Source organism: Nyctereutes procyonoides, unplaced genomic scaffold, assembly GCF_905146905.1.
Source record: "Nyctereutes procyonoides isolate TBG_1078 unplaced genomic scaffold, NYPRO_anot_genome, whole genome shotgun sequence".
NCBI lineage: Eukaryota > Metazoa > Chordata > Mammalia > Carnivora > Canidae > Nyctereutes > Nyctereutes procyonoides.
Window position 1 is genome coordinate 41,098,037 of NW_026575133.1, and position 25,759 is coordinate 41,123,795.

Sequence of the window (25,759 nt, forward strand, 5' to 3'; positions counted from 1 at the left end):
AAGCTCTGGTTCTGACCTGGAAAAAATAAGAGTGAGAAAGAGCAAGAGGATCCTGCAGTCCTGACGCTCAACTTCCCAAACCACAAAAAAGAACCTTGCTCCAGTAACGTAATCATGGAGATTTCTGGCACCTTGGTCTTTCAAGAAAAATACATCCATCTGCTGGCACAGGGACCCATCAAACTAAATCCTGTTCAGCATGGAGTTCCCGATTCATTAGTGTTGGAAAGTCTATGGTGAGGCTGGCCGCACCACTGGATGACGCTTCCCTGCAGGGGCGTCTGTAAACCCCACAGCTGTGTTTTCACTTAAGGCCACTTCTCCTGACTCCACTGCACCTTGTTCCAGAGGCTCGTTCTATTCTCATTAAGGTTAAATCTGACAGGACAAGGATTCTTCAATGCTGAAGTTTCACTTGTGCTCAGAAGAAAAACGTTGGTCTCTAGAGCTTTGGTCAATCTATAGGGAAGGCTGCTCTTCAGCAAGGAAACCATGCCTGTTGGTTCATGCTAGGTTTGCTTCAGCTAAAACAAGCCTTTCTCAGGTGAGGAGGGCCCTGGTTTCTCCTGCCTGCCTGTCATGCTGCCTCCCCTTCTGGGGTTTATTTCATTGCTCACCAGCAAGGCCAAGGAAGAAGAGCCACTGCCCCACACCCTCTCTCCCTTTACTACCAGGTGAGACCAGCATCCTCCTTAGCAGAACAGGATCACCCTGCTCTAGCTTTCTTGATCAGGCCTTACCTGGTCACTGGGCCACGTTTTGGCTCCTTAAATTTCTGAGCAACATGACAACAGTTATGGCAAAGTGTCGTGAACAAGTGTGCATGTGTCACATGCAGTCAGAAGCAGGGACATGCAGCCCAGCTGCTCCTCCTACTCACAGCTGGAGCATTCTGGATGATTCTCATGGCCTGATCTCTCCCCCAAAGTGGGACTACTGTATTTCTAATATTGGAATCAGAAAATAGGATGCCCAGTCACAGGAACTATGTTCCCTCCTACCGATGTCATTTTACTTCTGTCTCCTTTCTGTCGTTCTGGTTTTCCATCTTTCTTTCTATTGTATTCATTTGACTGTTTATTTCCTTTTTGTAAGTCTTCTCAAATCCTTTTTGGAAACAGAAGAGGGTATACATAAATGAAATAAGGGTCTTCAAAATATAAGCCAAACATACATAAAAATATGAGATCCAGGCAGGTTCAAATACAACCTGATTAAACAATGATCATGATGGTAGGCATTCAGTTCATGGAAGAAAGAAAACGGGACATTCTCATACAATCCTCAGAGCCAATGATCAAGCTGGCTCTCTTCTTGAAAAAACAGGAGAGAACAGAATGATCTTCCAGGGAATTGGCCTCAGTTTCCAGGGACTTGAGGAGTCCGGGAGTTATATAACCCCAAGCTGGGAGCCAGCAGCTCTGGCCTCATCTCTGTTCTCTACCAGACTCCGGGGTGGTGGTGGGGTTCTACTGGCCTTAACCTTTCCACCTGTAAAATGGAACTGAGTTCCTCTATGGTCACCCTTGTGGCTTGTTTTATGGATGAATGTGAAATACTTTCTAGGTTTACTGGAATAAAGGACCCATGATAAATCCCTGCTCTATCTGGGAGAAGAAGAGCTCTGAAGATTTCAGAAAGACCAGTGCTCACCTGTTGAGATGATTTAATGAGAGAGAAGTGGCAGGGAAGAAGTCTCCTGCCTATGGCTATCTTGTGTAGCCAAGAGAAACTGTCAAAGTTCATGACTTGATTCCATGTTAATTCCACTTCCTTCCTCCCAAAGCCAAACGTCTGGACACCATATTCTAGGACAACATTCTAAGGTCATTTCTGGTCCTGGGGCAGCCAATCTGTGGTTCTCCCTGGCTCCTGCAACCCGGCCTTGCCTGCAGCAGAGGGCTTAGCAGCATCCCTTGGCAGAAGAATCACAGACCACCACGATCCAGTCACAAACTGCCTGTTGATTTGACAACACTTTACTGGATTGTTCAGAACAATCTGGAAGGGACACCTAGGAGGCCCATACCTGCGGGTACCCGAGGTTCCAATTCTCATCCAAGATAATCACTAGTGTCTTAGCTGTTTTATTTATGAACAACAATATCTAATAGATACCATCCTAAGTATGGTAAAAACCAAACACCTGCGTGTTGTAAGGTTTCAAGAAAAGTACAGAAAGAAATTTGCCCTAAGATGAAATGCAGAGACTAAAAACTATGGGCAGAGGTTGGTGGAGGATGCTAGCAAGGGCCAGGATCCAAGGAGGAAAATGGACAGACTTTGTTTGCCTTGCTAACTGAAAAGTCAGCTTTGGTAACAGAGACTCCTTGGATAATCTCACATGGTTGAAAATCATTTAAGAAACTACATATGATGTTAAATGTTACAAAAATAAGTTTCACAAGAATCTTAGGGGAACATTTTCATTAAGCAGACAGTTGATTTCCCTCTAGCCCTGGTATACTCTGGCTAGGGGCTGCAGGTTGGAGCTGGGTGGTGGAGGGCAGTCAGAAGTTCTCCCAGTCTGCATGGCCCTCAGGGGCCCTCTTCTGCTCTCACTTCTTGCCCATTAGCCCATCAGACTGGACGAGTTCTCTTTCTAGCACTTCTAAGGACTTGTGCTTTTGCTGCAACCCTCCTCCCTGGGACTTGGGCTTTCCTAGGTCAGGAAGGAGGTCACTCTACTTGTGAAAAGGTGGACCTACAACTACCCACCTTTGCTGGGTGGCTGGCTGCATGGAGCACAAAGAAAGAGCACAGCCTCCTCCTCTACCTCTGGCTGTCTGGTTTTGAATCCTGGCCTTTCCTCTCTATTAGTTTTACTCCCTCAGGGAGTTACTTTACCTGTTGGTGTCTCGGTTTCCTCCTCTGTAAAACTGGGATAATACTAGTACCAATTTCATGGGGTTTTCATGAAAAATTTTTTAAAAAGATTTTATTTATTCATGAGATACACAGAGTCAGAGACACAGGCAGAGGGAGAAGCAGGCTCCCTGTGGGGAACCTGATGTGGGACTCGATCCCAGGACCCCGGGATCATGCCCTGAGCCAAAGGCAGGCATTCAACCACTCAACCACCCAGGTGTCTCAGTTTTTATGAAAATTAAATGAGGAAAAACACTTGAGAACAGCACCTGTCTATGGCAAACAGCCAATAAATATTCCTGTCACCACCAGACCTCAGGTTATGTCTTGTAATGAATTGAGATCAAAATGGAAACGATGGCACGGCACGTTGGAACAAGCTAACTGGGACTCGACGGTTCCAAATATGACCACTCTTAAACCTGGGAGATTTCCACAGTAGCAGGACACACTTTCCCCCCACCCAGAGCAGTAGCTGGGGAGCCACTCCCAGGCTGCTCAGTAGGAGGACGCGAGGCTTTGAAGCCTCCCCGTGTTCCACAGCCGGGTGCTCTCGGCAGCGCACCCACCCAGGGCCTGCCATCTTGGGGCAGCCCTGACGGTTCTTCTCTGGTGACCAGGCCTCTTGGGCTGCTCTCCACGGAGACGGCAGGCGGGGAGGCCGCAGGTTGGCAGACAGGCCTCACCGCGGACGCTGCCCAGCACTTCTGCACCGGCAACAACTTGCCTGCTAATCCCTGCTTGGGAGAGGAAGAGGCCGCAACGACCTGCTAGAGCACGGCAGAGGGCTGGCTTCTGACAGTCCGGATACAAGCAAATTGCTTCTATCATGGTCTGATTCTTCTCATTTCTTCTCAAGTTGGAACATGTCATAGCATATTTAACGATGTATTTAACTATCGTACCATCCCAACTAGACTGGAAGTTCTGATAGAGAAATCCTGATTGATGACTCTCTGCGGTCTCCCACAAGCCTTTGTTAACTAAAGGGTCTCTAGGTGAGAGGGGGCCCTGCAATTAGCAGGAGGAATACAGCTTCCATATGCAACCAGACATGGTGCCAAGAGCTTCATGTGTACAGGTGCCCCTATTTTAATGGTGGAGAAACAGATGCTCAGGGGCGCTAGGTTACCAGCCTCCTGGAAGTCAGCGATATGTAAATCAGCAGGTGGCACACCTGGAAGTGGAACCCAGACCTACCTAAGTCCAGAGTGCATTTCCCACTGGGCCACACCTGCTGCTGCTTCTCTCACTGATAGGGCCTGCAACAATTGACTTCTCTCCTCTAGATCCTTATAAACACGGGGCAGTAAATCGTTGGGGGAGGAGGGAGAGGAGGGAGGAGGGGGGAGGGGGAACAGGGGGAGGGGGAGCAGGGGGAGGAGGGGGAGCAGGGGGAGGGGGAGCAGGGGGGAGGGGGAGCAGGGGGAAGGGGGAGGAGGGGGAGCAGGGGGAGGGGGAGGGGGAGGGGGGCTCTGGGTGTCAGTCTCCCAAGGCTCACTGGCAAAGGTATCACCAGAGAACAAGGTAGGGGACTCCTCTGTTCAGCAGAACTGAAGCCAAGAAGCTGGAGTGAGAGACTGAGCAGATGGAGCTGCCCAGTATCAGGTAGAGAAGCCGGGCTGAAGGGAGAAGATGCCCGGGTGGGCCTTCTAGAGGCAGTGGGCTGTGTGGACACTGGACATGGCAGGTAAGGCTACTCAAGTAAGAGCAAGTGAGGATGAGAGAGATGGGCTGGCTCTGCTTTTCCAGTGCAATGAGCCTGTCCTCTGGTTGACATGCTCAGTCACACAGTAATGAGACCAGAAGTAGAGCCAAGGGCTTCTCATGCCAGTCGGCTAGTCAAAATATGGATAGCAGGAATAAAGAGAGAAAAACAAGGCAACAACAACAACAAAAAGAGATTAATATAGGACCTATTATTATGGTATTGGAAACATAGGTTGTTTCCCATAGCCAGTTTCTTTTTTTCTTTTTCTTTCTTTTCTTCTTCTTCTTCTTTTTTTTTTTTTTTAACATAGCCAGTTTCTACTATTGAAATCATGGGCCCCTCTCCATGACATCCTCTGTTAAATGAAAGCCCCAGAAGAGATACTCTCTTTGGTTCCTTCTGGCCATCCATTTCACAATTCTGTGAGCAAGCACTTGTGGAGCACAGTGCCTGTGTTGCTTGGTACTGTGCCAGCCACAGGAGCAAAAGGAGAGTTGAGGCTGGCAGAGATGACTAAATCAGAGCTCTAACACTATTGGAGCTCAGAGAAGGATCTGCGAGAGTGGCCTGCATGGAGTGGATGAGGCCTCAGGTGAATCTGGCAGGACAGAGAGGATTTGAGAAACACAAACGAGAAATTCCAGGTAACAGGAGAATAGAGGAGCTTTAACCCTCCTATGGCACAGACCCCATGGGTCACGTCCATCACTGTACCCCCAGGACCTACCAGTCTTTGGTGATATAGATTCTCACCAAATAACTGTTGAAGGAGAAAATGACCATGATCAGTGAAGTAGGAATTAATATGCACTCTTCTGTGAATACGAATGAGATTGGTCTGACTACCAAGTGGAGGGTACAACTTGGGGACAGGTAACATAACATAGATGATGGCAACAAAAAATGATCAGGATTTACTGACCTAACTCAGTACATCCTTCTCTGCTAAGCATGTTAATATGTTCTCCCTGGATTCTCTCAATAACCTCAGAGGTGGGTGCTGTTGCCATTCCTACTTTATAGCTGGGGCGCAGAGGCTCCTCTGGGCAGCTTGGCCCCGGGTCACACAGCTGCAGCTGTGACACGTGAGCCCAGGGGCTCTGACTCCTGTTCTCATGAGACATCTGACAGAGGCTCAAACCTGGACCCTCTTCCCACCTGTGTCCCCTCCTAGGCCACCGGCAGCTCTCTGATGCATACCACTTTCTGACAGCAGGCAGCTCCTGAGCTGAGACCTGGCTTTTCCCAGGTGCAATGCTGATGCACCACACAGGTGAATAAAAAACTCATTTTTTGTATTGAAATCATTACAGATTTACAGAAACTGCAAAGCTATACAGAGAGGTCCTGTGTCCTCTTCCCCCATTTCTACCAAAGGTTACGGCTTACATAACTAGAACATGGTATCAGGTCCAGGAAGTGGACACTGGTGTGGCATGTGCGCCTAGTTGCATGTCTTGTGGTCACACTGTAGATTTGTGGAAATGCCACTGCCATCTGGATACAGAACTGTTCCCTCACCACACCACCTTCTTCTCCCCCACCATTTCAACCTCCTGGCAATACTGCTCTGTTCTCCAGCTCTGTAATTTTGTCATTTCGAGAATGTTAGAGAAATGGAATCATACGGTATTTTATGATAGCTCTTCAAAGTTATCCTAAGAGTAAGACTTTATCCATTTGTTTGATTTGTAAAAGAACATAAAACAGCCAACAAAAGAAATGAAAGAACGAAGCAGAATAAGGAAAGTTTCTGTTCTCACTCTGCTGTTTCTAGTATGTGACTTTTGACGAATTACCTACCCCAAATCTCAGTCTCCTTGTCTGTAAAAATGGGTCGAAGGTTTAAGGATTAAATGAGGTAACATGTGAAAGCACTTGGCAAGCGGCAAGCACTCAATAAATTCTAGCTGTTTGTTATTATTAATAACAAGCCAAGGAAGCCTCTGTGCCTCTTTATAGAAAATTAGGCTCTTAACGGTCACAGACGATTAAGGAAGTGACCACGCCAGCCCTTAAATGACCTCAGGTCATGCTTCCCAAGACTCCACCGTGGAAACAACTGGGGACTTTTAAAAGGCACTTCCAACAGGCATCTTCGGGTGCACACCCTCATGAGAACAAGCAGCCACTCCCCATGCCAGATTCACCAGGGGGCCGAGAATTCTGAAAGCGGGACAAATGGCCAAGAGCTCTCTGTTTAGCACAGAATGCCTCCAGAGGACAGCCAGGGTTTGTGCAGAGGCCCCCGGCAGCACACTGAGCGCAGAGAAGGGGATGGTGCCAAAGAGAGGCAGGGGTCAGATGAGTGATTGAATTAGGTGCTGCATGGATACCCCACAAAGCTCAGCATCACTCAAAGGCTGGATGTGAGATGGACGACAATGGCCCACGCTACCCACAAGGTCACCCTTCCTATGACTAGCTATGGAAATCTGAAAAAAATCTCTCCAAAAATCACATATGCAAAGACTCCATTATACAGTCCAGAGAGCACTTGACTTTGAGCCTTTGAGTAGCTGGGAACCCAGCACAAATGGCCGGCTATATCTTAAGCAATATCCCCAAGGCCCATTGAAAATGGACAAAAACGGGTATTCAGGATCCTTCATGATTTAGTGAAAGTGGCATTGTCTGTGCCTTTGCATGGCACCAGCAGGGGTGGGATCAAGGGCGCTCCTCCTGATGGCAGGGTCACCCCATGTGTCTCCTGTTCCCTTGGACTTTTCAACTCCCCTGGCCTGCATTCACTCTCTCACTTTTTCTCCTTTGAAGTTAAAGAATACTGCCTCATCTATCACTGACATGTTGGGTTTCAAAGGGACTGGGAGTTAATTCACTTTTTTTTTTTTTTAAACAAATGAGAAGGGCTCAGCTGGGAAGAGAAAAGGAGAGAAGGAGGGAAGGAGGGAGGGAGGGAAGACAAGAGCCAGTGCTGGCTGCTTTCTTCCAGCTCCACACTCAGGGGAAGCCCTCATGTGGCATCTAGGCCTTGGGTGAGGGGACAGAAGCTTTTGGGGGTGTGCCACATAAGGCTCTTCAGGGCCCGTATGTGCACCCCCAGACTTGCTTACTAGACTGCATATTGTGTTTCCAGGCCCGCTTACTGTCCTTTGGAAGGCACACATGCTTCTGCAGCTTCCAGGAACACTCACTTTCCTTGAACAGGGGAAGAACCTGTGGCGGGGGACGTAAACGCACACCAGACTTGCTTGGCTGGCTGCTCTGTGGGTGTCTTTAACCAGATGGTCCGAAGCACCTCAAGTTCAGAGGGTCCCCAATTAATGCTTGCTCTTTCTCCCTGGGAGGGTGGGGGCCCTCCTGGGTGGCATCGCAACTACCTGGCTACCCAGTCAGAAACCCAGGAGTATCTAGAAGCACCCCCTCCCTTTTAGGGGTCTGATTCCACCTACTCAGCATCTTCTTCATCTGTGCCCCCTCATCAGCTGTGTGACCTCGAGTTAGGGCCCCAGGGGGTCTCATACGGATTCCTGATGCAGCCATCTCACTGACTCAACTGTGGCCCACCTTGACCCCTTCCAATTCACTTTCTAGAGAGCTGCCAGAGAGATTTTTCTAAAAAGAAAATCCCATCCCATCATTCCCATATGTGAAATGCACTCATATTTCAGGGCAGAGGAAAAAAGGTCCTCCAAGATTGGCCCTCGTCATATCTCCCACTGCCACCGTGAACCCTTCTATGACCCACCATGCCAATGGCACGCACCTCCCGGAACATATCAAACTCTTGCACTGCTCTGCCTGAAACACCCTTGAATAAAACATCCCCAAACAACTCTCAACTGCTGTCCTTTACTAGAACAGGAATCTTTTCCCAGATTCTATAACCCAGAACGAAGCATGTTTGAACCATGTGTTTCTTAGAGACAGGGCCATGTTTTACCTGTCTTACAGTGACTGATACAAAGTTGATAATCAATGTTCTTTTCTGAATTCTTTTGCTACAGTATCTTTTCCCATGGATGAAAGATGGCAGGCTTCTACTTAGCTTGGCCGAGGTTGGTCATTTCACAGATTTCTATCAGACTTTAGCAGCACATCCTTCCCAGGCAAGCAATCCTTGGCCTCTCACCCACATCAGGCTTTCTTCCCACCAAATTACACTCCAGCTGTTCTAAGGAAAACCCAATTCCAATGGCAGTCATAACTAGCAAGCTGCTTTGTTGACTATAATTTTTAAAAGCCTCTTGGTTATGAGATTAAAGCATGATTGGGTGACTCACTGACATGGGTGTTTGCATGTAATTGACAAATCCCTGTGCTTGGCACCATTTACCAACCCGACTTTGTGCAGCAGTCAGAAGGATTTATCTAGAAAATTTAGAGGTTTTTCTCTTATCATCTTCATCCTCCTTTAAGAAGATACAATCTTCACTTTTATGCCAAATCTTAAGCCCGAGAAACCTCATATCTGTTTAAAAGCCACTCCTGAAGCAGTTTCTGATGCCCGCACCTCCTTTCTAGATGTTTCCTAATGGGCACCATGCCTAGCAAGGCTCTCAGGACTACCCCATCCCAACTATCCTCAGTTACATGTCTGTCTCAGTTACTGGAACTATGTTAAAAAAAAAAAAAAACTGAGCCCAGGAAATAAGCGTTTTAAAAAAGAAGAAAGAACCGAAATGTAAATCCTAAAACTATAAAATTTCCAGAAGAAACAGGGAAAAATCTTTATGACCTTGCGTTAGTCAGACATTTCTTAGCTAGGACACCAAAAGTAAAATCTGTAACAGAAAAATTCAATACACTGGACTTCATCAACATCTATAGCTTCTACTCTTCACAGAAAGAGTGAAAAGTAACAGAATGCAAAGACAAGCCAAAGACCTGGATAAAATATTTATAAATCACATACCTGATAAAGGGTATATGTAATAAGAAATTAAACCACCCAATTAAAAAATGGGTGAGAGATATGAACATGCACTTCACCAGAAAAGATATGCAGACAGCAAATATGCACATGAATTAGTAGAGAATTGCAAATTAAAACCACCAATGAAATACTTCTACACACATATTAACATGGCTAAAAAAATAAACAATCCAACAAAAACCTGACAATACCTAATGCTGGTAAGCATGGGGAGAAACAAAAACTCTCTAATTGTTGGTGATGGTATAGCCATGTCAAGAAAAGTGTAGAAAAGTGTGGCAGTTTTTTGTGTTTTTTTCTTGAGGGGGGTGGGGAAGAGCAGAGGGAGACAGAAAATCTCAAGCAGGGTCCATGCCCAGCACAGAGCCTAACACAAGGCTCCATCTCATGACCCTGAGATCACGAGCTGAGCTGAAATCAAGAGTTGGACATTCAACTGACTGAGCCACCCAGGCACCCCTTGTTTGCCAGTTTTTAAAAATAAAGTTAAATACACACTTGCCATATGATCTAGCAATTCCCCCTTCTAGGTATTTACCCAGTGAAATGAAAACTTAACCACCACATTGAAGCCTGTGGGTGTTTATGACACTATTATTCTATAATTGCCCCAAGCTGGAAACCACCCAAAAGCCCTTCAACTGGTAAATGGATAAACAAACTGGGCCACCTACAACATCATGGAATGATGTTTCTCTACAACAAAAGGGAATGACCACAGGTACACACGACCACGTGGTAAAGAAACCTCATGGGCATGATGCTAAGTGCAAGAGCTAGACTCAAAAAACTACCAACTGTGTGGTTCCATGTGTATGACATTCTGGAGGAGACAGCACAATAGGAACAGAAAACTATCAGTGGCTACCAGGGGCCGAGTGTAAGGAGAGGGCATGAGTACAAAGGGGGAAGTAGAAATTGTCTAGGGTGAGAGAACTAAACAAACAAACAAACAAACAAAAAACCCTGGAATTTTACTGTATGTAAATTATACCTCATTAGGGAAAAAAGTAATTCTGGCTAAAAATATGGCTGGTGGGTGTAATGCTAAGGGTGTAAGGAGTGCCTAGTGATTGCATATAAAATCTGCTCTTTCATAGAAACGGCAAAAAGAGGACTCAGGACGCGGGAGGTGATCAAGCCCACAAGCAATAAAACAAATGCAAGTCAAAACAATCATGAAACCCCGTTTTCAACCTATCATAATAATGAAGATTAAATAAAACCCACAAACTCTCAATTTGGTGAGATGCAATGACAATACACTATTGTTCCTGCTGGGGAAAGCCTAAATTAGTTTAACCTTTCTGGAAAATTTGTATCAAAAGCTTTAAAAATGTACACACTCTTTAGGATACAGAGAAAAATGTTATTACTAGATGAGGAGCGATGAATGCCTATACTGGCCTTACTTGTTAACTTCTAAATTTTTGTGAGACAAACCACACATTATAAATAAAATAGTAAGCTAATCAAAAAGAGAAAAGAGTCACAGAAAAAAAGTTAATTCCCTTCAATCCGGTCATTCCAAGAGTGTATCTCTAAGGAAATAATCCAAAATGATTTTAAAATTTCATGCAGAATATTAATTGCAGTGCTATTTATGATAGCAAAAGCTAAAAGCAGTCTAACTATAACAACATTGAGGAAGGCTTATGTCAACTGAAACTTCTGCATCTTTTCTTCTTTGAGTAACTTGGGAGTAGGATGGGTGTTTCATCTCCTTCCCTTCTTTGCTCACAAACCCTGCAAGATACCCCCTGCTTGTGAATCCAGTACCATGGCCTAAGTGCCTGAACCCCTGTTCCAGTCTGACCTCTTGCCACTGCGCTTCCTCTACCCACCTGGCCCAACTGGATCACTCCTTTTTGTGGAGAAGTAGGAGAGGACCTGTCCTCACCCCTCCACCTCCATTTCAAATCCTTCCCCTCTCTCCAGAGGCAAGTGAAAGCAAATGGAGGGAAGTCTTTCCATACCAAGACTGCCAGTGACCCCTGCACCTCCACCGTAGCTCTGCTAGAGTTGGATCTTCTGTGAGGACAGCAATGGGGTCCTTCTCAGTGCCCAGCCACACAGCTAACAGCCATTTACTGTTATGTGTCAGCACTGTCCTATGGGTACAAATCACTAACCTAACAGTACCCCGATGGCATAGGTACTATTATTATCTCCATTTTAATGATGGTTGTCTCAGGAACAGTATCTTCACTATTTTTTTTTAAGATTGTATTTTTAAGTAATCTCTATATCCAACACAAGGCTCGAACTCACAACCCTGAGATCAAGAGTTGCATGCTTTACCAAATGAACCAGCCAGGTGCCCCACATTATATCCATTTTATGATTATCTTGGGGATATGTTATTTCATTTTACTCATTATCTTAGGAAACTGAGGCACAGAAAACTTAAAGTCCCACGGCTAAGTGCAAGAGTCAGGGTCAGAATCTAGGAGGTCCAGTACAGGGTCCACGCTCTAAGTCTTCACTGCTTTGTAGCTGGTGGCAAGGAGAGAAGGGAATCTGGGCCTGGGGCAGTCTGGAGCAAAAGTGTGTACCAAAAAGGAGTTCAGAGCTAGGCCTCTGGGCAACCAGGACAGATCTCCACAGAAACTGAGAAATCCCGGCAACAAGGAGTCAGGAATCCAGGCCAGGAAGCTGGATGGCCAGGCAGACCGAGGAAAGGGAGAAGCTCAGAGCTCTGCTCCTGCTCTGCTTGAGCTCAGGAGTGTGTCCCTACAGGCCAGACAGGGAGGCAGGCGAGACTTAGAGCTCGGTCCCAGTACTTGGCCAGGGTGGAGGGCAGGAGAAGGGAAGGGGAGAGCCCCTTGTTATTTACAGAAGGAAACTGATTGTAGCAAATCAGTTTCAAACTGCCCCATGGCCAAGCATGCCTTCTCGGAGCTCAGTAAAGGCTCCCTGCTCAAATGTACTTCAAACCCTGCAGACTGTTATTCATTAGCAAATTTTCTTATTTAGGAGCTTGCCAATTTAATGCTGACAAGCAGATAAGAAACCTGCTGGGATTCCCTCCCTGGATGTTGCCCTTCGGGGTCTGGCTCATTTCTTTCTACTCTGGCAGATTTCCTTTACCCCAGGGGGTCACAATTCAAGGGGCAATTAAAGAATTTCTAATTTATTTTCAGCGTTTCCAGCGTTTTTCTTATAGCAAATTGCTAATTTCTATTTTGTACAGGAGAAAACTTTTAAAAACAGATTGACCTTGTCTCTAATTGACTTTTAAAGTAGGCCCTTCAAACCATAGCAAGTGTTCTCATATAAAACACCTAGGCGGCCATGTCCACACAAACCCAATGTGGCCTATTATCTAGGCTTTTCCCTGGCACCCGCCTCTTCCATTCCCTCCGTGAGACATTAGGCTACTTGGAGCGCTGGGACACGGAAAGCTGAGGCCACGTTCTCTTCTCTTTGTCCCCAATACCTGGCACAGTACTTGTACCTGGTAGATGTTTAAAAAAATGTGGGAAATAAAAAAGATAAATCAAAATAGGGATCAAGTTACAAACTACTTTTAAAGCTCTTAAATTCTCTTTAGTTTAAAAATGTCTGCCACATGCTATTTAAAATGAGAATGGAAAAAGTGCTACAAAACAAACTGTGTTACAACAATATTATTCTTTAAAAATGTGGGAATTCCTTGAGGAAGAACGGGACCATATCTTCAAGTTTTAGAATTGACATAAAATGGACACCATGTCCTTGAGCACCCACTGACCTCAGGTGACATTCACAGCGCTGCAAACTGCTTTAACATGTCTCTTCTGTGCCAACACCACAGACTGATGGGTGAGAAGTTGCAGCAAGGTATCTGACTTCTACACAGCTGATACTCAAGAATGCAGGCAAGGAGGGAGATGGAGGTGATAAAGAAATGAAATTATAACATGAAATGAATGAAAACCTAGGAAGTGCTGCATCTGGACCTAGAGAAGTAAGGGATGAGGTGGCTCACTTGGAGGAAGTGAGGTATGTGGGACTGCAGTGAGCAGCGGAGGCTAGGCTCTGTGAAGCCAAGGAAGGACGAGGAAGGTAGACGGGTTGGTGGGACACAGGAAGCATCAAACATGGGCCATGTCACAGAGGGCCTTCAAAGCCAGGAGGCACTGGGATTTGACGGAGCAATCTAGTCGCTTGCAAAGGCTGGTCTGAGATTAGCAAAATGAGAAAGAGGTGTTCCACAAAGCTCAACCAAGTCTTTTTGTCATTTTGGTGCTAAAATGTTTTCATTTGTAAAATCATGATGCCAGTAGATGATAACTAGCTTTTAAAGACAATATCCTTGTTTGGCAAAACTAAAACCTAGCCATCCTATATCCTGTCCTGGAATATTTATGGAAACCCTACTGCTCCCTAAAACTTGTTTCAGGAGACGGCAGGTCTTTGAGTGACAGGTGAAAGCAGGGTTTGGGGAAACTCAGTCTGGTAGAGGAGTTTAGCACAGGCAGTGAACAGGAACAGAGCCCCCCCTGGCTCACTGGACCATGGAAACCAAAATCAATTGAGCCAGCCCTGAGAAGCAGTCATGGTAAAATCCAAGGGTCAGCTGCATGGGTTCCCTTTCCCCAATGCAGGTTTTACTAACGTCAAAGGATTCCACATCTCTTATGTAGCTGTTTGGCTCACATTCGAGTGACGTGGGGTGTGACATGGGGGCAGGGTGAGGATGTGCAGAGTGTCCTGTGAATAGAAAGGGGGAGAATCCAAGCACTTCCTAAGCATTAAGTACAATTACCCGAAAGAGCCGTGGAGGAGCCGAATCCGTCATCGAGGCCACTAACCTGAAAGCCTTACATCTCAGAGGAACAGGGGGTGCCGGCCACTGCTCCACTTGACCCCCAGAAGTTTCTGATATATCATCCCATAAGCGTGACAGTCCTCTGCCTCCCTTCTCTGCCCCCTGGAAATGCTAGGGACTTAAGTCTGAGTCATCTGGGCACACTCTCAACTCCAGCTGTGATGTGAGTTATCTACTCTTCCCAGACAGCCCAGCAACAACTAACATAGAACCTCTGTCTTGTGCAAATCATTTCCATGAGAAGCAAGACTAGGCTCTGATCGGAATTCACAGAGGGAGCAGAGACCGGGGATCCCATCGTGGTACACAAATCATTCCCATTTTGTCAGTGGGTAGGGGACAGCAGCTGACATTAGTTCACCCCACAGGGAATCTCTGTGAAAGGCAGGTGGGGGTGGTACAGATCTGGTGCTTTGCCCACCTGTCCACATTAGCAAGCCTGGTCTCGGACAAGCCTCAACATTTCCGTTCCCAGGGCAGCATACTGGGGGTCTCTGCCTTCCCCTGGAGAGCCTCCTCTGCCGGGCTCCCCTCAGGGATATAGGCTCCCTGGTCTGAGGACACAGAGGTGAACACAGAAGTGCTCAGGATGCCTTAGAAGCACTGCCAGCCCCCTGGGGTGCTGAAGCTTCCTGTCTCTTCACACCTGTCCAGGCAGCTCCACCTTGAGAAAGTCCTCATTACACCCTGTTCTAAACCTTGGATGCCTTGGCAAGGAATCAAACACCCAACCCTTCTATTCAAAGGGAGAGGAAACCTCTCTGATTTATAATGTGCATTTAATTCTTACATAAGCACACCTCTCTTCTAGGTCCCTCTCCCAGATCATAACCACCATCTTCTTTTTAAAAAGAGCAATATGTACAGAGATGCTCAGAGGCCTTGAAATGCCTGTTAGAAACAAGCACTGTGCAGGGGGTGGAGATACAGAGATGAATATGATACTGTCCTTACCCTTCAGGAAGTCAGTCTTAGAGATGGAAACAGGGAAGAAAATGGAAAATGACAAAGCAATGAGATAATGGGATCAGGACAGGTGACAGGGCGGGGGAGCCTGGGTGGCTCAGTGGTTGAGCATCTGCCTTTGGCTCAGGGTGTGATTGAGTCCTGTGTCAGGCTCCCCAGAGGGAGCCTGCTTCTCCCTCTGCCCGTGTCTCTGCCTGTGTCTCTCATGAATAAATAAATAAAATCTTAAAAAAAAAAAAAAGACAAGTGGCAGGTATAAATCAAGTGCTAGGGGAGCCCTAAGTGGGAGAGAGGGACGGGCTGGCTGATGCAAACCTCTCTGCAGCAGGACAGCAGGTTCAATCTTTAGGTGCTGGGAAACCTTCTGCAAGCAGCAAGTGGCACCAGGCAAGTGAGAAGCTTCCAGAAGCAGGGTAGAGGCCAAGTTCTGCTGAGGATATCTGGACTGGCCGTTCTGAGCAAGAGCAGAAGCATCAGCTCTAGGTTCCCTCAGCGGCCATGGTGTGGGCAGGCTCCCAGGGGCACTGGAAGGCGCCACATGGTGAAGGTCACACGAGGACGATCTCTGGGGTACCCGGCCTGGTAGGGGGACACACTTCTGTCCGTTTCTGGCTATCTTTTGCTCCCTCTAGTCACTCCAACCAGAGTTTCTTTTTATAACATTCACTTCGGGGTTGTTCCAAATGCTTGAACCCACTCAAGCTGCCTTCACTGATCCAAACTTTATCAGTCACAGAATATACCCGTCTCAGTCTGCCTTGTGTGTCTCATTCTCAGTGGGCTCAGAACTCAAGAGGAGAGAGTAGTGCAACAGGGTACATGCCACATTGTGGCAACAGGGGGGATATTCCTTGGCCCTCAGCTCTTCCTCACCTGCCGTGCCCTTGCCTGGCACCACTGTGTGAGTTAGGGTTTCCCTTCCCAAGCCAGCCTTCTTTCACGAATCCCATCCCATCTAACAAACCATTCCTTCAGCCTGCTCCATGTCAACGGACTATGCCCTTGCTTTTATCTTCCTGGAGTTTCCTCTAAGTACACAGAATTCTTCCCAAGTTCACTATGCAACTGGAAGGTAGGAAGTTTGTCTTCCATTGCCTCAGGCTCCTTCCTAGGACTACGAGCAGTACTTGTAACACAACAGGAACTTAAGAAATATCTGTCCAGTGAGGGTCCGAGATCATGTCTGAGTCTGTATCTTAACAACTTCCAGAATAATACTACCTGTATTCCTTCTAATTTTTGAAAATTATGAATAAATGACGATGTGACACGCCTAAAGGAAGGATGAGCACATGAAGAGTTTGGGGTTTTAATAACAAGCTGCTCGGCACAGTTACTCTGACCCTTAATGACATATGTTAGCTTTTATGCACATGTTAACAAGCCACAAATAGCGCTTAGCTCCCACAGGGGCTATAATTAGTGTTCCTTATACACAACTAGGTCAAGTTTTCAGGTCTGTCTCTTGCTCATGCCTTGGGATGTATTAAGTATGGACTGTTTTCTCTGATTCCATAGGAAATTAGAGCGCCATCGATCCATCTGTCTTGTTCCCTGAGGAATGACCAGGGCTCCCTGTGCTCCCAGGTTCTCCCTGAAGCCTGAGGTTGCAGCTCCTTCTGCCCAGCTGCTCCCCTCTCCTCCACAGAGGCCGTGCTAGATGGCCTCTGGGTGCCCATTCGTTCAAAGGACCACAGGTTCTTGGCTGGCGATTCATTTATAAATGAGCTGGATACATCTGAATGAAAACTGCTGATATAATGAGTATGAAACTGGTAACTGGGAAAAATAGGGGAAAACCTGACAGGCTGATATTCTTCAAACCTAATTCTAGAACTCTCTCTATGCCTGAAATAATGCACATTTATCAACGCTTAAACAGAAGCCCTGAACTTCTAGTGGAAGCCTTCCTGTACTGTTTACTACTCCCCTAAAGAGAAGTATTGCGATTCATATGACAGTAAGATTACGTTGTAGAGCTACTCTGTCCTCTTTAGTCTCTCTCTCGCTCTTTTTAAAATATTTTATTTATTTATTTGAGAGAGAGCACAAATGGAGGGAGGGACAAGGTGTGGGGTGGGAGGAGAGACACTCAGGCAGATTCCCTGCTGAGCGTGGAGCCTGACACAGGGCTTGATTTCATGACCCTGAGATCATGACCTGGGCTGAAACCAAGAGTTGGATGCTTAACCAACTGAACCACTCTGGCACCCCTGTGCTCTTTAGCCTTAATTCAATTGGATTTCTTTATAATCATTCACATCAGGCCAACCCAAGGAGGTAAGAGCCTTGGGCTAGTGAATTTCAAATGTTCTCTGAGGATCTGAAAATGCAACGATAATTCTTAGCACCATTTTAAAAAGGATGGGTATTTTTATGGATTCTAATGGGAGGAAAGAAGGACCTCACTTTGGGGCAGGAAGTTGCTCTCTGGTCTCAGCTTCAGCAAGGGGTTAGCAAAAATGCTTTTAACTACCTCTCTCCAGCCATTTTAAATTTTGGGACTCTTGGGGCGCCTGGTGGCTCAGTTAGTTAAGCATCCGACTCCTGATTTTGGCTCAGGTCATGATCTTGGGGTCCTGAGATCAAGCCCCAGGTTGGGCACTGCACTGAACGTGGAGGCTGCTTGAGATTCTCTCCCTCCCTCTGTACCTCCCCCAACTCCCTTTCTCTCCCTGGAGTCTGCTTCTCCTCTTTCTGCCCATCCTCTTGCTTGTGCTCTCTCTGTATCTCTCTCTCCCAAAGAATAAAGAACCTTAAAAAAAAAAAAAAAAAGATCATCAGTTTGTCAAGGCTTACCAAAGCCCCTTCCTCTCTTGGATCTGTGATTTTCTCCTGCCCCACAGCCTCTCTTTCAGGTCAGGTCCTTGTCATTTCTCTGGTGGGCTGTGCAATTCCTCTTTTGTTCCCTTTCAGTTTACTCTACATACCATAGCCATCAGCTCTTGCCACAACACAGTTCTGATCATGTCACTTTCATAGTTAAAATCATTCCATGGATCCCCTAGTTCATTCCTGCAGACTTGAGGGCCTAGCCTCTGCCTCCTTCCCTAGCTACTCCCCTCACTGCATCTACACCATATAATCTGGAACAATCTGCCATTGCCCAAATGTGCTATCTCTTGATCCTCCCATGCCTGCACCACCAGTTTGCTTGAAATGCTTTCCCTTGCCTTCGGGGCCTGGCTAGCCCCTAAACCTTTTAAAAGCCCTAGAGTACACACTGTCTCTGCTGGGAAATCCTCCCTGATTCCCTGAGACTGTGCTGGTTCTCTCCAACATACTCACCACACTCTTAATTTTCTGTGTGGTCTACTGGCTCCTTCAGCTCACTATAAACCTAAGAACCTGGACTGAGTCTCATTCCTTCATTCCTTATTCCTTCATCTCTAGCACTTCACATATACAAGGTACCCAGTAAATGCTTTCAGGAGACATGTGGAATGAAGGACTCTATGACTAAGACAATAGAGACCAATTCTACGAATATGTCTGACCATCGGATAAGTAACTTACTCTTGTGCTTCAGTGGTGATGTAAATAACAAGACCAAGGAAGAGCCAGATAGGATGAAGAGCCCATTCTTTTTACCTTGCACCAAATATCACACTGTCAAAAACTAAATAGTAGAGAGTCAGAATGCTCATTTCTTACTAACAACTGTGTTGGAGAGGAGGAAAAAAAGAATTCTTAACTATAACTTTAAACACGTGATTCAACAAAACATATTGCTACATACAACAACAGGGGCAGGGTGGGGAGAGAAATGCCACACAGCCTCCTTTGGGCCGGCATTGGCCATGAGCAGTCTCGCCCTATGAGCCAGCATCTCTGCAGGCGGGCTGGGGGTGAGACCCAACTGTGCAGAGGCTGCTAGCTCACAGAGGTGGGAAATGAGAGCCACTGCTCTTCTTGCTTCTGGCTAATTAAAGCTACCTGACTGTAACTAGGGTAAGGGAACTGGTGCTAAACGGATTCATTCCTCTACTTCTGGCCTCCAATTGGATCTGCTCAACATGGTACTAATCAAAGGAATAATTTACTTAATTGCATGAAACCACCCCCAGAGCTAACTTAGCACAATGGTTCTCCATTACCTCACCTCCCTGGTGCAGTGATGATGAGCTACTAACAGCGGCCTGGGTAACAGAGCTGAATTTCATGTGAGCGGGGGTCAGCGAGCTATGGACCACAGGCCAAATCCAGCCTTCTATCTGCTCTTGTGCAGCCCATGGGGTGAGGATGGTTTTTACATTTTTAAATGATTGAAAAATAACCAAAGGAAGCATACTATTCTGTGAAATGAAAATTACGTCAAATTCAAATCCCAGTGTCCTTAAAGCTTTATTGGCACACAGCCTGCCCATTGTCCACCTGTAGTTACTCTCACAACAACAGAGTTGAGGAGTTGAGACAGAGGCCATATGGCCCACAAAGCCTAAAATATTTACTATCTGGCCCTTTACAGAAAGTCTGCTGACCCCTGACTTAATGACTGGGATAGCCCAAGGACATCCAGAATGGCATTCCACAGCTGCTTGGGTCCCAAAGTATTTAAAAGTTATTTCACCAACAAGTTCATCTTTACAACCAAGTCCACTCAAAGAATATGCCTGATGTTTGAACTTCAAAATCGTGCCAGGAAGGCATCATAGAAGATATAGCTGAGAATTTCGTAAAGGCTCCTTTAGTTTGGAGGAATCACCTAAGATGGAAATATAAACTCTCCTTCACTACAACTTCCTCTCAGTTCAGAAAATCAAAGGCTTAGTGGAAGCCATGCACATCCCTGCCAACCTGCTGGGGGAACCCAGTTTCTTGCAGGTCATTATGGTGGTTTCTCACAGAAGTCCACCCACAGAGTGGTTGCTCTCTAAGTGCTAGCTCCTGACTGAGGAATGTGGAGGGAAAGCCCTGGAAAGCTGTAGGTGTAGCTTCCTGAAGATAATCAATTCCCTGAGATGTCTGTATTTGAAGGTTCTACTGACCAAGCTGCTACCCATCTTTCTTTAAGGTAACCACTAAGACACAGGACTCTAAAATAAGCTTGAGGCCTTGTCAGATCACAGGCAGTGTTATCTTCCTCTCTAGAGAGGAAGAAGCCCGGGAGCAGACTTTGTGTCAGCATAAACAGAAGTGTCAGGCAGGCCCAAGTTATGGAGCAAGAATCAGAGCACGGAGGGAGGGCTTCTCACAGTCCCCCTTCCCCACAACTCAAGATTTGCATAATCATGTTCCTTTTACTACAAACACAAAGATGTCTGGGTTCCCTTTACAGGCAGGCATCTCTTTTCAAGAAACAGGGGTGACGTACACGATAACAAAGAAAATGAAACCAGAATCTGTGTCAGAGTCTAGAATTAACATGGCAGCAGGAAATGTGAAGATGGGAAGAAGCCACCTGGAAGGAATACTATTCCAACTGTTCCAACCAAAAAGTACAAAGAATGCACTCGGCATCTGCATTTGCTTTTTGGGCAGTGAAACAAAGGAGTGTCATTTCCCTGAGCTAGAACCTCCGTAGAATGAGGTTTGACCTCTAGGTAGAATAGACATGTGATGTGAAGCAGGAGATCAGGCTTTAAGACAGTGCTTCCCATTCTGTCCCACACCACAGTATGTAGAGAATGTGCTCATATTTGATAGCACACTAGGGCAAGCAGGCAAAACGTCAGCAGGTGGTCCCCTGGGGGACCGGAGCTAGCCAGGTCGCCCGGAGGGCTGAGGGCACACCATCTGATGTGAGTGAGGCAGCTCCAGCCTAAGGGGTTGACTGCAATCACCCAATGGCCAAGTAGCTCTGTATTCCTGTAGTTACGGCCTCCAAATCAGTCCAACCCTGACTCAACAAACAGGCACTACCCTTGTATCCCCACCTCACTCATTCTGAAGATCATCGTGGTGAACTGATTTCTTGGAAAAGTAAAACTTCTGGTTTAGTGGATTTATTCTATATCCAAAGGCACACGGTGTGACATGGAAGGCGTCCCTTCTCACAGAGCCTCTCTCATGGAGGCTGGTATAAAAGGGCCTATTTTTTCAGGAACACCACCAAAAATGTGGACATGGTGAAATGAGGCAAACAAAGCATCAGAGAGAAACTCCAAACAGCAGGCTGTGCCAAAAGCACCAAGGAAAAATGGATTTTTGCGAGGGCAAATGCAGGCAGCAGGCCCAGGGGAACAAATGCGGTAACTCCTGAATGGGGCCATTTAGCTGATTTATAAAGAATCTCACCAGTGTCCTTGCTGTGGAGATTGATGTGCCCCTTCTAAAGCTGTGGTCCATACAACTTGTTTTCTGGGGAACCAAGGAATCAACTCCAAGGATGTACATCCATTATTTTCAAACCTTAATTAACTGGAACCTAATTAGGACTTTTGAGGGCTCTCCCCCCACCCTCACTCTGAAGGAAAACTTTTCTCTCTTAAGTCAGCATGGTGTAAATGGAGGAAAATTGAACAAAGAGTTCGCTATCTGGATTTCTTGCATATAAGCAACTCATTTAACCTTTGCGGGGCATAAGCTTTCCAATGTGTAAATTGTGAGAGACAATGAGATGTAGATACCTGAGGTTATTTTCAGTAATAAAATTCTGATTCTAAGATAAGCCAACAGATCAGTGATCATTCTTCTACCTTGACTGCCATAGCCCTCCTACTGTAAAGTTGACATCACCTAACAGTGATCTTCTATAGTTTTACAGTTAGAGAGCATTTCTTATATTTGATCCAATCAAACACTGTAACAATCTGATAGGGTAAGATCTCTAAGATGTTATAACAAGCCTTCTCATTTGATGTGCTTGAAGCAGTAGTTAGTAAGTTATCATAGGAACTGGCTACAGAGGGGAATCAGAGCCATCTGGGTGGCTCAGTCTGTAAGCATCTGACTTTTAGTTTTGGCTCAGGTCATGATTTCAGGATTTTGGGATTGAGCCCCTTGTTGGGCCCTGGTTAGCATGGAGTCTACTTGAGATTCTCTTTCTCCTTCTTCCTTTGCCTCCCCACCCCTGCTTGCACGTGTGTATAAATAAATAAACACATACATACATATATACATACATACAATCTTTAAAAAAATAGAGGGGAATCATATACGAGAGATCTTTATATATAGCTAATCATTTACCTTAATTTATATAAACGTAAATTCATTTTTAAAAATGTAAAGCTTTTAAAGAGAGGACAATAATTAGATTTTTACATTTTTTCTGAATAAATTATAGTCATAATTCATTATCTATAATTTATAGTTTCTCCTTAGTTTTAGAGAGAGAGAGAGAGAAAGGGAGAGAGAACTAGAGTGAACAGAAGAAGGGGTTCCATCTCACAATCCTGAGATCATGACCAGAGCCAAAAATCAGTCGGATGCTTGAGCCACCCAGGTGCCCCTATAGTTTTTGTTTCTTTAAAAGAGAGGAAGAACTTAGACATCTGTAAAGCCATCTGAGTACAGAATTCTTCCTGAATTTTATGATTTTTCCCCCTATTCTTTTATAGTTGTTACACCCAAACAGAATTTTTACAGATTCATTCTTATTGAATCTTTTCAAGCAATTTTAGTTTTCACAGAGATGACAGTTTCCTTTTTTATGCTCTTATTTGACCCGTGTACCTTCTTTGACTCAGCTAAACTGAATGATTATCTGATACACATAACTGCCCTGGTGGGAGCAGAGGTAGGTGGGAACGGGAGGCAGCCTACACAGCACGCCACCCACACTGGTCACTGCGTCCTGTGCAAGGAAGGACAAGCACTGGCTGAGGTGATCACAAGGCATCCAGGTAAAGAGTTTAAGAAGGCGGGAGGGGAAGCTTGTCAAGAACTTAGGAAGGAGGGCAGGGCTGGAGAGACAGATTTTGGTCACCTCAGCATCTAGTAAGTAGTAACAATCCTAAGAGGAGAGGAATTCATTCAGGAAGGGAGTGTGGATAAAGACAAAAAAGAGGGTGGGGTAGACTCCAGGGAATGTGAACACTCACGGGGGACAGCAGAGGAAGAGGCATCTGCAAAGGGACCAGCAGGACATTGCTGGAGATGTATGGGGAGAAGCAGAGAACCAGGAGCTGAGCTTCCAAGGGCCAAACGCAGAACAAAGGTCCAGGAAGCAAGAACTGAGAAGCATCCTTGGATCTGATAAGAGGGCAGCCACTGCTGAGTAAGAACTGGGGTGTTCACGCCCCACTAAGGACTTCACTGAAGGAAGCAAAGGAGATGTCCTATCATCCCCTGTACCTTTTGGTCCCTTTTCTACTGGCCTTGCTATCTTCTTGAGCAGCCACTCTTGGGCTGCCGGGGCCCAGGCCAGGGAAGCAGGAGCATGAGAGCTCCAGAAGATGCCCTGAGCCCCGCAAGCACAGGTGGAACGACTAGCCACTTGCCCCAGTTACTGCTTATTCCCAGGCCCAGGGCAGCAAGTGTTTGCAGTGCCTGCTGAGAAGCATTACTGATGTTTATCACAAAAGCTAGGATGCAATGAAATCTTCAACGAGAAAGTTTTAAAACGAAGGTTTTGAGATCCCTCCAAGCTGGAAGGCTCAGACAAAGACGCTCTGTGAGGTTACCCTCTTGCCAGTGGTCTCCATCAGCCAGGCCTGCTGCTCAACTCATTTTTCAATGCCCAGAGACTTCCCAACACAAACAGTGACCAGGCAGGGAGAGCAGGTTCTCGGGGGTTTGGGTAAGAAATAGAAATGAGAATTTCTGCACGATTTGGAACACAGGTCCTACTCTATAACATACTGACAACTAATGAGGAAAGGATTCCTAGGTCTTAAGAGCTGCTGCACATGGAAACGGACATGGAGATGTGACCAAGTTTGAGTGACAGCTACCTATGTCCCAGAGGGCCGCTGGCATGGCTGGGATACTGAAGAGCAAATGGTGCCATTGTGGACCATCATTTTCCTTAGCAGTCAACATTCTCCAATTTCCTCAGTTCTCTGCTTCTTCAAATATGAGTCCAGAATTTATAAACATAGGACTCTTTTTTGAAGGTAAGGGATAAAAAGAAATACTTTTTTTTTTTTTAAGCCTCATGATCAGATACTGGCCAACTACCTATAAACTTCCATGTTTTCTCCCTCCATTCAGAGGGATGTGAGGTAGAAACTGAGGTAAGACTCAGTCTGGCCAGGAAAGACGAGCTGGTGGTTCTGGTCACAAGGCCACCCACACAGACACCACCCTTTTGTCTTGGGTCCTGTCAGTGGGCCTCGTGTGCCTGTGAAGTTCAGAGGATGGATGGCAGTTAGTCTCTGCCTCAGAGAATGCTGTTTTAGTGCTGTGACTGGGGAAAGAAGAAGGGAAGATCCCAAGACTGCCATGTTGAACCTCATGCATGCTGAGTTCAAGCATAAGTCAAATCTGTTGGTTGCACCCAAAAAAAGAAGTGACTGACTTGATCCAGACGTAGTGCGCCGTCCACAAACCGTTGTTTGCGTAACTCCTTTGCAATTTTGTGGAGATTCAAGACAGCCCGGTGTACCTCCTCACTGGTGTGCTCGGGGGAGATGGGGGGCAGCTCCTCCTCAGGGATTCTCTCGGTTGGGCTTTCAATCATGCTCTGTGCATGCTCGTAGCTCAGTTTTGTACAGGAGCGAATGATGGTCCGACCAAACCATTCACCAAGGATCTGCAAAGACAGATTATGAGGGAATTAAGAGGAGGATTTTTTTTCCAGGCCTTTCTTTCATGCAACCATTCATCCATACCATTCTACAGAGATTGACCAAGCACTGACTCTGTGCTCAGAACGGTGGTAGGTTCCAGCTAGGCACGAAGACTGATCAGATGTGGCAGCTGCTGCCCTCAGGGGGCTCAGATTCTGAGGGATGGATTTAAAAGGCATGGAGGTTGACAGAAGGTCTCCAAGCACACAGGTGGCACAGGCAAGGCCCAGCAGGAGGGAAACTCAAGGTGAAGGGCCTGCTGGAATGCCTTTTCATTACCTTGAGTGAGTAGTCATCAGCAGCAAAATTGGAAGAAAGAGAAGGGACAGAGGGTAGATGCCAAAGGTGTGACACGTGGGGAATCTGTGGAGTTGGTAATGGGTCAGATGTGGGGTGAGAGAGAAAGTGGGGTCACTGGCAGAAACAGAGAACACAGATGAGAGAGGCAGGATGGAGGCAGAGAGAGAACAGTAATTCCAACTTAGTCTATTTGGGCCAGTTCTGTAAAGACAAAGGTCCAGAGCAGGGTTTCTCAGCCTCAGCAGTACTGTGTGGACTCATTCTTTGTTGTGGGGCCTAGCCTGTGTCCTGTAAAACGTTTGGTGATAATCCCTGGACTCCACCTGATAGATAGATGCCAGTAGCCCCTCCCACAAAGCCAAGCTGACAACCAAAAATGTCACCAGACGTTGCCAAACATCCCCTGGGGAAACCTGGCCCAATCTGAGGCCCACTGGGCTCAAAACATACACCCGAGTTCAGTGGTACTGTTTGCTGTGGTGGGATAACTGCTGATTTGTATTTTTTATCCTTTAAATTTCCCTATATCT

At 46.2% G+C, this 25,759-nt stretch overlaps 1 protein-coding gene across 4 annotated transcripts in view; it reads right to left on the reverse strand.

Annotated features, from left to right (window-relative positions):
- The window catches only part of DIS3L2 (DIS3 like 3'-5' exoribonuclease 2), a 344,308-nt gene that overhangs the window by 50,963 nt on the left and 267,586 nt on the right, over positions 1–25,759 (reverse strand). For all 4 annotated transcript variants that reach the window (XM_055345950.1, XM_055345951.1, XM_055345952.1 and 1 more), the window contains one exon: positions 24,659–24,892. In XM_055345950.1, the coding sequence (XP_055201925.1) occupies positions 24,659–24,892 (234 nt within the window). The remainder of the gene's footprint in view (positions 1–24,658; positions 24,893–25,759) is intronic.